The 13544-nt window shown below is 42.3% G+C and overlaps 7 protein-coding genes across 8 annotated transcripts; all 7 read left to right on the top strand.

Annotated features, from left to right (window-relative positions):
• The first annotated feature begins 1005 nt into the window (after positions 1-1005).
• On the top strand, positions 1006-1610 carry LOC145708655 (uncharacterized). The gene is made up of 3 exons (XM_081786352.1): positions 1006-1241; positions 1285-1351; positions 1400-1610. The coding sequence occupies exons 1-3, from the start codon at positions 1107-1109 to the stop codon at positions 1540-1542; spliced, it is 345 nt and encodes a 114-aa protein (XP_081642478.1). The 5' UTR covers positions 1006-1106; the 3' UTR covers positions 1543-1610.
• A 428-nt stretch (positions 1611-2038) lies between these two features.
• Positions 2039-3238, top strand: LOC145708186 (uncharacterized). The gene is made up of 3 exons (XM_081785838.1): positions 2039-2345; positions 2439-2735; positions 2788-3238. The coding sequence occupies exons 1-3, from the start codon at positions 2141-2143 to the stop codon at positions 2835-2837; spliced, it is 552 nt and encodes a 183-aa protein (XP_081641964.1). The 5' UTR covers positions 2039-2140; the 3' UTR covers positions 2838-3238.
• A 310-nt stretch (positions 3239-3548) lies between these two features.
• On the top strand, positions 3549-4570 carry LOC145710340 (programmed cell death protein 10-A-like). The gene is made up of 5 exons (XM_081788081.1): positions 3549-3868; positions 3912-4035; positions 4084-4180; positions 4228-4386; positions 4432-4570. Exons 1-5 carry the CDS (start codon positions 3739-3741, stop codon positions 4537-4539), a joined length of 618 nt encoding a protein of 205 aa, XP_081644207.1. The 5' UTR covers positions 3549-3738; the 3' UTR covers positions 4540-4570.
• Positions 4571-4748: 178 nt separating this feature from the next.
• On the top strand, positions 4749-7760 carry LOC145710338 (uncharacterized). Of its 2 annotated transcripts, none has more exons than XM_081788079.1 (12): positions 4749-4955; positions 5016-5095; positions 5142-5210; positions 5276-5490; positions 5531-5631; positions 5692-5851; positions 5892-6362; positions 6410-6804; positions 6848-7009; positions 7056-7142; positions 7188-7302; positions 7348-7760. In XM_081788079.1, exons 1-12 carry the CDS (start codon positions 4767-4769, stop codon positions 7545-7547), a joined length of 2244 nt encoding a protein of 747 aa, XP_081644205.1. In that variant the 5' UTR covers positions 4749-4766; the 3' UTR covers positions 7548-7760. The 2 variants fall into 2 exon arrangements, with proteins under 2 accessions (XP_081644205.1, XP_081644204.1); XM_081788078.1 differs by having other exon boundaries at positions 5892-6365.
• A 5-nt stretch (positions 7761-7765) lies between these two features.
• LOC145710339 (ER membrane protein complex subunit 7 homolog) lies at positions 7766-8751 on the top strand. Its single transcript, XM_081788080.1, has 5 exons — positions 7766-7937; positions 7980-8100; positions 8142-8245; positions 8288-8392; positions 8436-8751. The coding sequence occupies exons 1-5, from the start codon at positions 7791-7793 to the stop codon at positions 8580-8582; spliced, it is 624 nt and encodes a 207-aa protein (XP_081644206.1). The 5' UTR covers positions 7766-7790; the 3' UTR covers positions 8583-8751.
• A 24-nt stretch (positions 8752-8775) lies between these two features.
• Positions 8776-10430, top strand: LOC145710337 (large ribosomal subunit protein uL4-like). The gene is made up of 6 exons (XM_081788077.1): positions 8776-9321; positions 9363-9547; positions 9602-9707; positions 9758-9918; positions 10006-10251; positions 10292-10430. The coding sequence occupies exons 1-5, from the start codon at positions 8778-8780 to the stop codon at positions 10096-10098; spliced, it is 1089 nt and encodes a 362-aa protein (XP_081644203.1). The 5' UTR covers positions 8776-8777; the 3' UTR covers positions 10099-10251; positions 10292-10430.
• A 157-nt stretch (positions 10431-10587) lies between these two features.
• LOC145710336 (enhancer of filamentation 1-like) lies at positions 10588-13496 on the top strand. Its single transcript, XM_081788076.1, has 10 exons — positions 10588-10984; positions 11026-11400; positions 11440-11703; positions 11747-11914; positions 11956-12279; positions 12327-12390; positions 12431-12549; positions 12588-12675; positions 12720-12905; positions 12946-13496. Exons 1-10 carry the CDS (start codon positions 10841-10843, stop codon positions 13182-13184), a joined length of 1971 nt encoding a protein of 656 aa, XP_081644202.1. The 5' UTR covers positions 10588-10840; the 3' UTR covers positions 13185-13496.
• Positions 13497-13544: the final 48 nt, after the last annotated feature.

Raw genomic sequence — 13544 nt, 5'->3', positions numbered from 1 at the left:
GATCGATTATTTAAAAAAAAGTAACGAGTCTAAAGAATGATTTTTATATTCGAAATAATTCGAAATACTTTTTACCTTTAAAGCGTTGGAAGAAGGTCATTTAGTGTCAAATTTAAATATTTAACTCGTGCACTGCCGTACATTTAATTTATTCACGTGATGAATAAGTAAGCCCAATTTTTTTATTGCTCGGCGTACTACTCGGGAAACGAAACAATAAAGATCCACGATCGAACTCTTGAATTGCAAGTAACACGGGTATGCTTGCGAAACGCATTTGTGATCAACGGAAAGGTTATTTGAACTCGCTCCTGTCAGTTTAGGATCAAGTATCGAAAGAGTGAATGCGGATATCATCGCTTATCGGGGCAGCAGTTCTTCGCTGTGAGAAAATCGGAACTCGGACAATTATCGATTGCGACTTCTCTACCCTTATCGCGTATCCAGTCTACAAGAAGATGCATCTTCGAATTCCAGCTTCGGCGAAGACTTTCTCCAGAAAGCAACATGCTGATAAAGAAAATCTACAAACACGCGTGTTCTAAATACGCAACACCTGCCTCACTTGGTATTTAACGAAAGCCGCTTTTTCGCATGAGAAAAATTTACCTCAATGGAGCTTCAAAGCTTTAAAACTTTTATAAAATACATGGACTTTAGCTTAAGCTTTTGGTGATTCTTTATGGCAAAGTTTGTTCTCCTCCATGATTGCTTCGATTGAGCAAACGTAGCGAGACTTCATTCGAAAATTGCCGGTAATAGCCTAACCAATGATTAGTAACCATCGAAAAAACGAACTCCGAAGGTTGAAAACTCCACCGTTCGGATTTATACGCGATAATCTTTTCGAGAGCGCTTTTGATAGCGCTGTTATCGGCGCGCAAAAATGAATCTAGAAATGGTGCGCTCGCGGAAAATCTAGAAATCGGCCTGCCCTGGATCAAACCATTTGCACGCTGCTCCCTGGTTGGCGCGCTAAGAAGAAGATTCTCTAGATTTGGGAGGTATACAATTCTCTAGATTTGGGAGGTATAAGAACCTGAGCGACCCAGCCAGGTTGGTCAGTCGCAAACTTGACACGCTCAGAAGAAAATACTTTTTAAAAAATGGCGAGACAGAAGTCCCCACCAAAGAAGAGGCCAGCAAAGCCAGGATCCAAAGTCAACAAAGAGATTATGGAACTCCAGAAATCAACGAACCTGCTCATGAGAAAGATGCCCTTCCAACGAGTGGTCCGAGAGGTAAATCTAGAATCTAGTCGAGACAGTAATAATTTTCCTTTAGGTTGTCAACGATCTTCGCCCTGGAAACGACTATCGATGGCAGTCGCAGGCACTCCTCTGCCTCCAAGGTAATTTAGCACCATCTTCTGTATTAATCTCTCAACTTACAATTTCAGAAGCGACAGAGGCCTTCATTATTACAACCTTTGAAGTCGCCAATCTGTACGCCCTTCACTCCAAGCGCGTCACCATCATGAAGAAAGACTTGGACCTTGTCAAAGCTGTCGCGCAATTCAACCTCAATGGAATCAAAAAATAAATTTCCCCACTCCCCGTTTTCGAATCCTGCCTCACCTCCCCGTGCAAATTTCTCCCCAAACCAACCAATTGCGATCATTTGTACATTAACATCGGAATAAAATTGAAAAAAACTATATTCTAATGTCTTTTCTCTTGCAATAACTTTCCCATCGGAAACCAAACAAAATATACAAAAAAAATATATATCGTCTTCACTGGCAAGATCTTTTCGCAGGAGTTAGGATCTATCTATGACATTCCAAAGCACCAGAATGCTCGAGTCAGAATGGCTTATAATCTCACACGGGTATGCTCGCGAAACGAACTTCGAAGGTTGAAAACTCCACCGTTTGGATTTTTACGCGATAATCTTTTCGAGAGCGCTTTTGATGGCGCTGTTATCGACGCGCAAAGATGAATCTAAAAATGGCGCGCTCGCTGACTCTGGATCAATCGGCCGCCTCTGGATCAAACCATTCGCATGCTGCTCCCTGGTTGGCGCGCTTGATAAAATTTCCCTAGATTCGAGAAGGTATAAGAAGCCGAGTGACCCGCTCAATTCAGTCAGTCGCAAACTTGATTCTTCAAGAAAAACTTCCTTTTTTTACCTTCCAACGATGAAACTCTCCAAGACCGAAGCCGAAGAAGGGCTCATCAAAGTAGGACGAATGACCAGAGAGCAACTCGATAGGGCTGGAGCTAATGCGATAGCGACCGTCTTCGTAGATGAAGTCAAGCGAAACTACTCTGCATTCTTCTCTGACGAACCCAATCCATCTAGCCTCAAGTCCAAGGCAGCACGACTCTTCTCGCGAGTCCCAGGTAAATTTTAAATCATAATTTATCCTACGATAAAGAGGCTCGGTCTTCATAATCTATTATTGATAAAGATGTTCTGATTAATAAAATTTCTAGGCGCGCCCGGGATCGTGATTTTCGACAAGAAGCCTGAGACAGTGGACAATCGTCCAAGAATGTCTCTTTCTCTTGCCGACGCCGAGAAAAAGCTCATCAAGCGAGGAGCAGTCACCGAGGAGAAAATCGAGGAGATGGCGAAGCGGCCAAACTCTCTCAACGGACGAGACAAGCAGTGGATGACCAAGCTCTTCCTCGATGAAGTCAAGAAGGACTACTCCGCATTCTTCCCCTCTGAACCTGAGGTAGCTTTCGGAAATCTCAAGAAGACTGCCACTAAACTCTTCAAATACGGAGGTAAGTCAGAAAACATTTCACGATAGGGATTGATAACTAACTTTGATTTTAGGAACCCAGAAATTCTTCATCAAGCGTCAGCAGAAAAAGTCCGAAGAGTAACAAGGAGCAGATAGTCAGCTTCAAATGGAAGAAGTTCTCGCTTCGAGCGAACTCTCAATTAGCCTGCTCTTGATTAGTTCAGTTTATGCTTGTTAAACCTGTTAGGCACTAAGCACATTTCTTCTCTCCTTCGTCAAGTATTCTTTTTAGCCTTTTAGGAACTCTTTGTGAATCTTTCCTCGCGCCTCGTAGATACAATTCTCTTTTTTTATCTCATTTAATTTCACTGAAAAATCCTTACTACTGGAAATTACTGAAACTTTTTGTATGCCGACCTCCTCGACCGTTGATATTATTGTATCGTTAGATTCTCTGTTCTAGAAATAACTGAAAAACTCCTTTAATCGATTAAATTTATTGGAACTACTGTTTAACCAATTTTATTATTGGAATTTAATAAACATTACAAAAACAACATCGATCGTCTTTGAATGCAAAAATCTTGGCTCATGATTAAATCAATTTTCATCACTAAGGGAGAACAGAAAAAAAACGGTTCTCGTGATCATTCCCAAGAATAAGCAGTAACAGGTGGGATTTAGTAAACTCACTCATGGTCCAAATAGAGCCGTTGTGAATTATCAAGTTACTGTTGAAGACTTCAACTTGAAGTTATTTGAATGAAAAAAATCAGCGGCGCGGGCGCTCTTCGCGGTGACTCATCGCGCAATTACTTTCCGCGTTCCTACGATTTGCATACAATTTCGGAGACAATTCCTAAGAAGACTGGCGAAGCTCATTTTCTATTAAGATTCGCCACCCGAATCGAAAGAATTTGTGAAGATAGAGAAAAATAGATTTCTTTTTTTACATTATTGAAAATTTTTAAAGTTGATCCGATCGATTCGAGGCAGATTGATTTAACGAGAAATTTAAAGAAGATCTTGTTTAGAGAGGAAAAATGACAAACGAAACATCGGCGGCTCTTCTGTACGGGATTCTTCCGAAGATTCGTGGGATTTGTGGAAAAGATCAGCAGGCAGAGAAGGCCCTCATCCAAACCTTTTTGAAAGCAGAGAAACATGCTCCAGGTAACATGAGAAAATTGTTGATTATTTTTTATCGAGTGACTAGGTTTCTCAGAAGACTTCATGCGTTCCTTCCACAAACAGACGGACGGAACACCGTATCCTTACGAGGCAACTATTCTAGCTACTTCGAGTCAACACTTGCGCGAGTTTCAGCTTTCAAATGACAGGTAAACCAAAGCCTCTTATCTCGAGCAAATCAGTCATCGTTTCCTCAGCGAGCTAGCTCCGTTGATACAGTCTCGAGCGGACAACCTGAAAAAGATTCTTTCCTCGATACCACGAGTCATTCCAGACCGACCCATATTTCTTCAAGTGAGGAATTTGCTAGTTGAAACGACTTTTTTAAATTTAATTTGCAGACGATCAAAGACATTGCTTCAAACATTCGAATGCTTCTCGACGCACTGAACAATAAGATTGACATCAATCGCCAGAAAAGCCGTGCGAGCACTGACAGGCTCGACTTGCAGAAACGAGAATTCGTTCGCTTCTCGAAGAGGTTTTCCGAAGCGCTCAAGGTAGATCGCTTTGTGCGCCTAGCGTCGGTAGAAGATGCCTTTAAGGAATACTTCCAAGATCGGTGCGACGAGAGAAAGCGAGGGGTGTTCCGTGAGGCAAACCGACTTCTTCACCAAACCAATCAAGTGCTCAATACGCTCCGCCACAACTGATTCTTCCATTCGCAACGTACTCTTCGCTCCGTGTGCCTGAAAATTCGTGATTCCGCCAGAGAGCATCTCCAGTGTACATACAGTTCATAACATTATCAACCTCTTGATTCTATGAGACAGTTTCCGTGTGTCTGCGTGGAACAGCATTCCGCGTTTTCCTTTTCGACCATGAATAAATACAAAAAAACAAGTTACTCCTCCTTAACGAGTCTTTTTAAGCCCGAACAATGCTCGAAGAAAGGGCGGAAATTCTCGTGAACGGTTACTGGTATCCTTTTTGCTCGGACGCTATCAAAAAGCAAGTCGATGAATCGTCGATAAGATATTCGCACTTGCAGGAAGAATTCTGCGCGCACGTATTCGAAGGTTACGATGTGTGTCCCCTCCGCTGGGACAGGCAGAGCATCGTCGAGTTTGTCAGTCAGAGTTTTCTCAAGTCCATTCTCGAGCGATCTCAGCCGCTTTTTAAACTCTAGGAAAGTGACTTCCCACTGGTTCACATAAACGAAAGCTTCGAGTTGCTGTGTCCTCGTCGCAAAATCGAGATCGTCAAAAGGTAACCATTCACAGCGGTTCGCCGTCATAATCGCTCTCTAACAAAGAACGCTGTTGATGCACGAAGTCATGCCCTGGGATTTACCAGAGCTGGTGAATTGTTTTCTTCATCAAGGAAAGGAACTATCCATTTTGATCACATCTATCGAGAAAAAATTAACTCGATAAATCCACGAAAAGGCGCCCTACTCCGAGGACACCAGCGCTTCCCACCATTCATCCAGCAGCTTTCATTTTTCAGTCCTCACTTTGTCCAAGGATTCAACTTGAAAGCGAAGCGAGATGACCGCGTGTTCGACCGGGAATTTAACGAAAAATACATTCAGCAGATTCTTCACATTCTTTTCCAGCGCAAACTTAAATTATACGAAGAGCGAGTTTGGGTGGCAAGAGATGGTAAAACTTCATCTTTCGACAGGTTAATATCCGCTTGAAGGTGTTTACAGGAAGACGGACACTCCCATGGTTTTGCTTCTTTGTGCCAATATCAGGAGCAAGCTTATCTTGGAGCTTATCGTTCGTTATACTCTGAGTCAGGAGAGGGTTTCCTTCGGAAAACAGATTCATCTCAATCTTATTTGAAGCATCCTTCGAAAGATCAAAGAACCAGACTCGAAAAAATGTTGTATCATGAGTATCGTGAAGCAAGGTGCAAAGTATGCCAATCCGGAGCTTCTTCGATACATGTTCAATAATTATCAGAAGCATATTTGTTATAAAAATGGTTCCTACAACCTTCTTAACGACGCTGCCAAAGGTAGCTTTTGACAAAATTGAAATTTCATCAAGTTTTGAAGGCGGCTCACTTGAAGCTGTAAAGCTGATCCTGTCCAACCTTGAAATTCATATGAATCGCCCCGATTTGTTGAGAGAGCAAATGGAAATCTCTTACGATGATGTGCGGAATATCACAAAACTGCCAAAAGCAATAAGCAACGAAGAGAACCACCAATTTCCTGATATTCTAGACTTTCTGAAACAAAATCTGTCCAAATATGACCATTCCAATTGTGTGCAAAAGAAAGAGTCGAAAAGCTCGAAAAGTTCAAAAGCGAAGAGCAAGATCAAAAAGGCGAATTCAGAGGTGCCGAAGAAGGAAACGGAAATGAACGGCACAGATCGGATAACCCTAAAATCGGACACCATGGCCCAAGATGTTAAGAACATGGAGCAGATCATCAATCAGCTCCGGGCCAGCAAGCGAAACGAGTCTGCGGACGACCTAGAGGCTTATGCGCAGTCTACGCAGAGACGCGACTCGGACGCAAGTAGTACGCAGCCGTTTCCAGAAAGAATCTTAATCTATATCGTTTAGTCCCTACTTCGCGGAAAGAACGCAGCGTCCAAACCTGCGTGACGACGAAGGAGAAGCAGATTCAAACGACGGCCGACCATACCCTTTCAAAACAGATCGAACAGAAGGACCGCCGCATAAGTGAGTTAGAAGATGCTCTTTCCAAGTCACGGAAGAAGGAAGAGAAGCTGCACAAAGCGGAGAAAGAGCTAGCGGACGCGCGATTAAAGTGTCAACGCCAGACGAAAGAAATCTCCAATTTGGAGAGCTACAAAAAGACTGCTGAAAATCACAGGGCAGAAAATGAACATTTATGGGAAAAATATGAATCTCTCGAGCAAAGTTATGATGTCGAGAAAAGCCGTTCAGCCGATTTTGAAAAGATGTGCCATGATCTTCAGAACCAGCTTCACCAGGTTCATCCAAAGACGATACCATCATCTAATCATTGTTTTTAAGTTTAAGATTGATCGGAATAAACAAGAGACACGGAGAAACTTGGATCAGCGCAATGAGTATGAAATGAAATACCGGAAAAAAGCTGACCGCGTTAATGAGTTTAAAGAAGCGCTCAGGGACCTATACAAAGAGAATCTGGCGCTGGAAGCAGCCCTGAAAACGGTAAAGTGCCTTTGAGAGTGAGTGCATGAACTAAAGCTACAATTAGCGGCCGAATAAGTTTCGCATCAATCAAATGGCGACTGAGTTGCGCGACCTGAAGCTCGAAGCTGAACGCTCTAATGATTTCGAGCAGGTAAATGCATTATTATTTTTGTCAGTTCTAACAGATCACCGCTAGAATGGATCGGTGACAAATTACTCGGCCCTGCTTCAAGAAAACAACCTTCTCAAAAAAGATGTTTCAAAGCTGCGGAAAGAGCTACGCCAAAACGATCGTTTTAAAGATCAAATCGGTACATATTCTATACGCCTTACTTCTCTATAAACACACGATTCAGAAAAGCTAGAGACTGCTGGTGTGACCTCTTGCAGGATCTGCGAACTAGACTACGAACCTATCGGTGACAGAAAACGCTGCAAATTGGCTTGCACGCACATGATTTGCACTGTGTGTGCCAAAGACTGGCTTTCGCGCAACGGGCTCTGTCCATTCTGCAAGCACCCATTTAATCACTTAGAACCTATTCACTTATCTTGATTCCCCTCTTTCTAAAAATACTTTTATTACTATAATTTAACGAACGTACCTCGCAAACCCTTCACGAAAAAGAGCGTAATACGGACATTTCCCGATTTATTGATACTTTTGATTGCGAAAGTGGCTTTTCTTCTGTTTCCTTTCTTTTCCAAGTCCCAACTCGCTCTCCAGTTCACCACTTGTGTCAATGACAGACAAAGTTCTCACTGAAAAGCTGTTGCCATTCAATGCATTTTAGAGTTGATGCTCGGAAAGCTGCTCCTTTCCCTTTTCGCGTTTGCTCATTCGGCAGTGACTGTTACTATCGAAGGGCAGCTCTCGAGCAAATATGCTCACATGGATGCCGAAGCCTACTCGGGTGTCGAAATACAACTAGATAATGGATACAAGGTTGGCTTAACCCCCTAAAGCAATTTTGACAATTCTTTCAAGGGCTTTGTCCAAAGTAACGGGCAATTTGCCGTTCACAATGTGAAGCCTGGAAGTTATATTCTCAAAGTCGCATCTCCAAAGTTAACTTACCACTCGGTCAGAGTTGACATCAACGCACAAGGTCAGTGTACCTAGTTGAGCTTCTTCAAACATTTAATGAAGGGAAAATCCGTTACCGAAGACTGAATATTCTCACTCTCAAGGAAGTCGATCCAATCAACATTATGGACTTACAGCCAATTGAGCAGACTCAGTGGTTCCAAAAGGTGAACTCTACGCTGTCATTTCACAATTTATCTTCTTTCTAGCGAGAGCAATTCAATGTTCTTGACACTCTCAAATCGCCTATGGTTCTCATAATGATTTTGCCCATGGTTGTTCTTTTCCTGTTGCCAAAACTCATGGACATGCAGGTTCGTTTTATTGCTTTTTAAATAACTTAATTGCGATTAAAAGGATCCCGAACTGAAGAAAGAAATGGAGGAGCAAATGAAGACGATGAATAAAGGCGGAAACGTGCCAGACATGTCCGAGCTAATGTCAAGCTTTTTCGGTGGAGAACAACCCAAACGCGCTCCGAAAAAGGGTGTCAAACAGAATTGAGAACGAAAAGCCCGAAGACGAACATGATCGATTATCCTCACGCAATTCCGAGAAATTGAAAATCAAAAATTAGACTTTTGTAATTATAAATCCTCCTGCAATTTCTGTGTCTGCCTGTATTGTAAATCTGCTGTTACTTCCAACATGTAAGAAAGAACGTTTGTTCAAACTTAAGTTTGACATCGAATTTTTCAGATGTTGAAATCGGCGAAACGAATACGGGCTCGACTCGCTAGTACCAAGATTGTCTGGTCTAGTGCCTCTGGAGTGCGTCCTGGAAAGAAAGAAGTTGATCTTGAACTTAAGCGATCGGACGAGCTTCTCCGTCTTTCATCTCAGTCAGCTTATGTTCCTGAAACCGTCTCTGTTTATGGAGTGACTGTTCTGGAAACAAAGAGTCCAGTGGAAGACCTTTTTGAAACGCTGGAAATTGACGAGACCGATGCAGGTCAAAATACCCCACTGCCAGAAACAACCCAACAAACAACCCAAAAAACCAAAATCAGCAGAGAGGTTCAGCAAGAAGGGATAGCGCAGCTCCATCCAAAGATTTGGGCAGCAGTGGTGGACCAGCAGGCTATTCACGAGGCACTGGAGTGGCAGAACACTTATAAGACGGTTGACATGAGCTTTGAGCAGAGTCGAATGGAGACTGGACATAAACGCTGGGCAAAGCCATGGGGTGGCTCTGGCCATGGATACGAACGCGTTCGTGATAAAACTGGCCCCTATTTTAGAGGTTATCACTCAGCTCCAAATTAACACTAGTTGAATGTTTAGGGGGAGCGTTTACAGATGAGCCTCGACGTCCATACATCTCTAACTTTCATATGATCGATCGGGCGACCAGAATCAAAGCTCTCGTTTCCTGCTTGACTCTCAAATTTATTCAGGGGGATCTGCTTGTCGTTAGTAGTCTGACAAACAATATTGAAGCGATTTCAAAGAAATTAAATACTAAAAAGGTACAGTGTCTACTTTTTCAAAGCACGCTTTTAGTTTACATTTTTAACTTTTAGGAGCCTGAATTGAGCTACTTGGTGCTAAATAAGGATAATGATTATCCAATTCCTCTCGAGAACTGGATTCGCTCAAAGAAATATTATAACCTCTTTCCAGTGGAAGGTACAACCTGTTATAGAGAGTCTTTATCATTTAAATAAATACCTGCCTAGGACTTAATGTAAAGAGTCTACTGAAGTATGACAAGCTGATTATTGACTTGGAGACTCTCGATTTCTTGGAAAAACGATTGCTGTTTGAGATCGAACGATTCGATCTGTTGGAAAGCCATGATGAGCCCGAGCACCCGCTTTTGAATAGTTATTGGAGCAGTGTGATGACTAGGAAACGGGCAGAGCATTACTCAGGCAGAAAGTCGATTTACGAATAATTTTAGCCATTTAGTAAAAGAGATTAATAGCCCGTAAAAAGTTGGAAAGACGAGAAATTTAATCAGGGCGGTTACCGCTCAGGACATCACAAATTTTACAAAGACTGGCCTAAATCCTTCTGAATATAAAACACTTCAGTGGAAAATAGCTCCTTCCGAGTGAAAACTTTTACTTCAGACTTATCTTTTGATTTCGGTTATGGCGACTTTGCAGAAACGAGGCTCTTTAGCTAAAAACGATAGCAATGGGTCAAGAACAATGACAATAACCGCAAGGTAAAAGAAATATCGGATCTTTCCATATACAATTAATAAGGGAAACGCAGCCGGAAAGAGTGGTGATAACAGCTCGGCTACCTGAGGTCGAAGAGAGTCAGCCCCGGCGACGCGTGATGTTTACCGAGGACACGGTGGATAATGAAGGTCTCGGCCGCAAATCAACCAAAGTGTGCTGTATTTATCACAAACCAAAGCTCTTCGGCGAATCAAGCTCAGAATCGGACTCCTCCGACGACGAAATCTCACCGCTTGAGAGAAAACCCAAGCAAATGAAGCAAAAAAAGAAGAAAAAATGCGCGGACGAAGAATGCAACCGCAAGTGTGATTCCTAATTCTTTTCGTTCCTTGTTCATAATTTCTTTGTTTATTTTTCAAACTGTAAAATTATCTTTGATTCACCTTTTCTTTTCGTTCCCTGTTATCTTCGAGAAATGACCTAAATCTCGACTCGTACTCGATGTTAAAATCATCGGCTCGCGATGTTTGATCTGCTCCAAAAGCGCCTGGCTTCTTATTTAAAATTTAGAGCGAACACTCAAAATTGCTCGTCGTCGCCCATAAATAGTAGAGTTAGCTGCTCGCCGAAATGGTGAAGAAGGCAAGAGCATTGTTTTCGACTGAAGCTGAGGACACTGATGAGCTGAGTTTCAACGCGAATGATATTCTCGTCATTTTAGAGAAAAACGTCGACAATACTCCAGGATGGTGGAGATGTTCCCTTCGAGACAAGGTGAGTCCTCCTTACTGATTTATTTTTATTTTCCGAGCTAGACGGGGCTCGTTCCGGTAAACTACGTAGAAGAAATCGAAGAAACTGAAGCCTCCGTCCAAGAGGGTGTCTACGATTTGCCTCGAAGTGCGAATGCAAATGCAAATGTGATTTCCTCTCCCGAACCCGAAGAAGATACGTATGATGCGTTACCTCGAAGGAATCTGCCCTCAAATGGTGATTACGACGAACTTGTGACGATTTTGCCACTCAAAAAGAAATTTTCTCCACAGAATGACGATGGCGTTTATGATCTACCAACGAAAGGAATAGCTCTAAAGAACGACGACTACGACGAGCTGCCCACGAATAATAATAACAACATCGTAGTCGACGGTAGTGCTGCAAACGAGGACGATGACTACGACGAATTAAAAGTATGAAATAATAATAATTTGCATATTTATCCGATTCAGCCAAACGTGCAAGTAGACGGGATCTACGATGTACCAACCAAGTTGCCAACAATTGCACCGAAAAAATCTCAATCAACTGTAATTGACGATTACGACATTCCAAAACCAAATCTCGACTTATCAAAAACAGATGACTACGACGAACTTCCAAAGTCACTCGCAAGTCTTCGTATGGCCCGGCAAAGCTCGGTCGAGCAAGTTCGTTCCTCTGCTAGCAGAAGCTCGATCGCATCCTTCTCTAGCACAGAATCCATTCCCTTACAGGTCGTCTTTAAATAACCTTACTATTTTCTTAAACTAATTTTAGGTCTTTGGAAGTCCTTTCACTTACACAAACGAAGAAGCAATGGATAAACTTCTGAAATTGAAAATAAATTTGGACGAAAAAGTGACTGCGCTGTTGAAGTTTTTATCCCCAGAATGGCGCTCCCAAAAATGCATCCAGCGGTTGAATGGACAAGCTGAGGATCTCAAGGTAGGCTGTTTCCTTTCCGCAGTTTTTGAAAGCAATTAAAGATGAAAACAACTGCCCTGGAAAAATCGCTAGAGAATGTGATCGAGTTCACCCGGCGGACGATGGCAACGGCAGCCGGGGCAGGCCAACAACGATGCGTTCGACACATCAACCACCTTCTACAACCAGTAGAAGAGGACGCAAAGATCTTCGGCGACATGCGCCTCAAGCTCGAAAAAAACAGTTGGAGAATCGAATCGCTTGCTGACCCAAAGCGTGATATTCAAACAGGAATACCCGACGATTACGACTCTTTTGTTATCACTGCACGAGCTGCGCCTGACGATCTTGCCTCTCTGGCAAACTATGTTTACACACACGCACAGGTTCTTATTCTTATTTCTCGACCAGAAATATAAAGCTTATTTTCAAGACATTTTTCCGACGAAAAAACTCGACGCCTTTATTGTCATCAAGTCTTAAAACGAAATCGATAGGTAAGTCAATATCTAGTTGAAATTTAAACATTTTTGAAAGAAATTGAAGATCCAAGGGATCGTCCGCTGCCTATTGCTCCAAGAGCTCTTTCGCGAAACATTGAAGAGACGCAAAACGAATCTTTTGACCACGACCAAGATGACTACGATTACATCCAAGTAAATGAAATTCTAGTTTTTGAGCTTCGAATTCCTAGCTCGACAATGTGCGTCCGACGCCTTCGTTGCGCAACGAAATAAAATCTCCTCGTTACAATCGACTATCAAGCTATAAAGAACTTCCAGGTATCATTTTGAAATTACGAAAAAATTACTAAAATGGCTACAAGCTCAAAACGAAAAGTCTCCATCTCGCGAAAGATTGATGAATTTCTATCTTCAATTCAAATCTTCCCAGGAATCTCTTCAGCAGAACATGGACAAGTTCATCGAATCGGCTAAAGATAGTCCACCAAAGAGCTTGCAAACGATTTCAAAAAAGATTTACAAGTCTGCTTCTGAGCTTGTCTTCCTCGGTAAGTTTTGATATTTGCTACGGTATTGATTGTTTTCAAGGAGATGCTACTTCGAAAGTACTCGAATCGCAGGGACAAGAAGATCGAGTTACGAAGTTGGTTTCGCTCTCTAATCAGCTTGCGGAGTCGTCTACAACTGCACTTTTACAAGTCGACAAAGCAGCCCAGTTCTGGCCGGCAACGAACGAGCTCCAGACCGCTGTCGATTTGACAGCCGAGCTATCGGATCATGTGCGCTCTCTCAAACATTGTATTTACTCTGCCATCAGTACTTCCTAGTTCCTACTCATCTTATCTCTAAAGCCGTGCCTAAGCGTCTTCTTTTTCTGATTGACCTCAACACTTTCTATTCTGTACCTAAAATCTTTCCCAACAAATGCCCCCGAAATATTTTCTTCAATAAAAAACACAATCAAAGTCTCTTTCTTTTTTTCGACTCACATAATTAATAAAACTTCCCAATTTCCCAAACTGATCATGATTCCCAGATCTTTTTCCTGTTCACCGACTTCGCCCAACTACACTGTACTAGTTAACCCATTCGCGCCTTTTTCATGATAACAAACAATAAATAAAACAAGTGCAACACGATTTTCTAGATAGTTAGTTTTCATTAAAAAACTGGCAGGTCATGTAAAG

Source organism: Oikopleura dioica, chromosome XSR, assembly GCF_907165135.1.
Source record: "Oikopleura dioica chromosome XSR, OKI2018_I68_1.0, whole genome shotgun sequence".
Lineage (NCBI taxonomy): Eukaryota > Metazoa > Chordata > Appendicularia > Copelata > Oikopleuridae > Oikopleura > Oikopleura dioica.
This window is presented reverse-complemented; position numbering and strand designations above follow the sequence as displayed.

Excerpts from the sequence above, each read along its gene's own strand:
- LOC145710337 (XM_081788077.1), top strand. The coding sequence starts at position 8,778 with ATGTTGAAATCGGCGAAACGAATACGGGCTCGACTCGCTAGTACCAAG. Across the intron at positions 9,322-9,362 it reads AACTGGCCCCTATTTTAGAG|GGGGAGCGTTTACAGATGAG; the intron begins GTTATCACTCAG and ends TTGAATGTTTAG. Across the intron at positions 9,708-9,757 it reads TAACCTCTTTCCAGTGGAAG|GACTTAATGTAAAGAGTCTA; the intron begins GTACAACCTGTT and ends ATACCTGCCTAG.
- LOC145710339 (XM_081788080.1), top strand. The coding sequence starts at position 7,791 with ATGCTCGGAAAGCTGCTCCTTTCCCTTTTCGCGTTTGCTCATTCGGCA. Across the intron at positions 8,101-8,141 it reads AGTTGACATCAACGCACAAG|GGAAAATCCGTTACCGAAGA; the intron begins GTCAGTGTACCT and ends CATTTAATGAAG. Across the intron at positions 8,393-8,435 it reads CAAAACTCATGGACATGCAG|GATCCCGAACTGAAGAAAGA; the intron begins GTTCGTTTTATT and ends TGCGATTAAAAG.
- LOC145710340 (XM_081788081.1), top strand. The coding sequence starts at position 3,739 with ATGACAAACGAAACATCGGCGGCTCTTCTGTACGGGATTCTTCCGAAG. Across the intron at positions 4,181-4,227 it reads ACCGACCCATATTTCTTCAA|ACGATCAAAGACATTGCTTC; the intron begins GTGAGGAATTTG and ends TTTAATTTGCAG. Across the intron at positions 4,387-4,431 it reads GGTTTTCCGAAGCGCTCAAG|GAATACTTCCAAGATCGGTG; the intron begins GTAGATCGCTTT and ends GATGCCTTTAAG.
- LOC145710338 (XM_081788078.1), top strand. The coding sequence starts at position 4,767 with ATGCTCGAAGAAAGGGCGGAAATTCTCGTGAACGGTTACTGGTATCCT. Across the intron at positions 5,096-5,141 it reads AAAATCGAGATCGTCAAAAG|AACGCTGTTGATGCACGAAG; the intron begins GTAACCATTCAC and ends TCTCTAACAAAG. Across the intron at positions 5,491-5,530 it reads AGTTTGGGTGGCAAGAGATG|GTGTTTACAGGAAGACGGAC; the intron begins GTAAAACTTCAT and ends ATCCGCTTGAAG.
- LOC145710336 (XM_081788076.1), top strand. The coding sequence starts at position 10,841 with ATGGTGAAGAAGGCAAGAGCATTGTTTTCGACTGAAGCTGAGGACACT. Across the intron at positions 11,915-11,955 it reads GACAAGCTGAGGATCTCAAG|ATGAAAACAACTGCCCTGGA; the intron begins GTAGGCTGTTTC and ends AAGCAATTAAAG. Across the intron at positions 12,391-12,430 it reads TCTTAAAACGAAATCGATAG|AAATTGAAGATCCAAGGGAT; the intron begins GTAAGTCAATAT and ends CATTTTTGAAAG.
- LOC145708655 (XM_081786352.1), top strand. The coding sequence starts at position 1,107 with ATGGCGAGACAGAAGTCCCCACCAAAGAAGAGGCCAGCAAAGCCAGGA. Across the intron at positions 1,242-1,284 it reads TCCAACGAGTGGTCCGAGAG|GTTGTCAACGATCTTCGCCC; the intron begins GTAAATCTAGAA and ends ATTTTCCTTTAG. Across the intron at positions 1,352-1,399 it reads GGCACTCCTCTGCCTCCAAG|AAGCGACAGAGGCCTTCATT; the intron begins GTAATTTAGCAC and ends TTACAATTTCAG.
- LOC145708186 (XM_081785838.1), top strand. The coding sequence starts at position 2,141 with ATGAAACTCTCCAAGACCGAAGCCGAAGAAGGGCTCATCAAAGTAGGA. Across the intron at positions 2,346-2,438 it reads ACTCTTCTCGCGAGTCCCAG|GCGCGCCCGGGATCGTGATT; the intron begins GTAAATTTTAAA and ends TAAAATTTCTAG. Across the intron at positions 2,736-2,787 it reads TAAACTCTTCAAATACGGAG|GAACCCAGAAATTCTTCATC; the intron begins GTAAGTCAGAAA and ends CTTTGATTTTAG.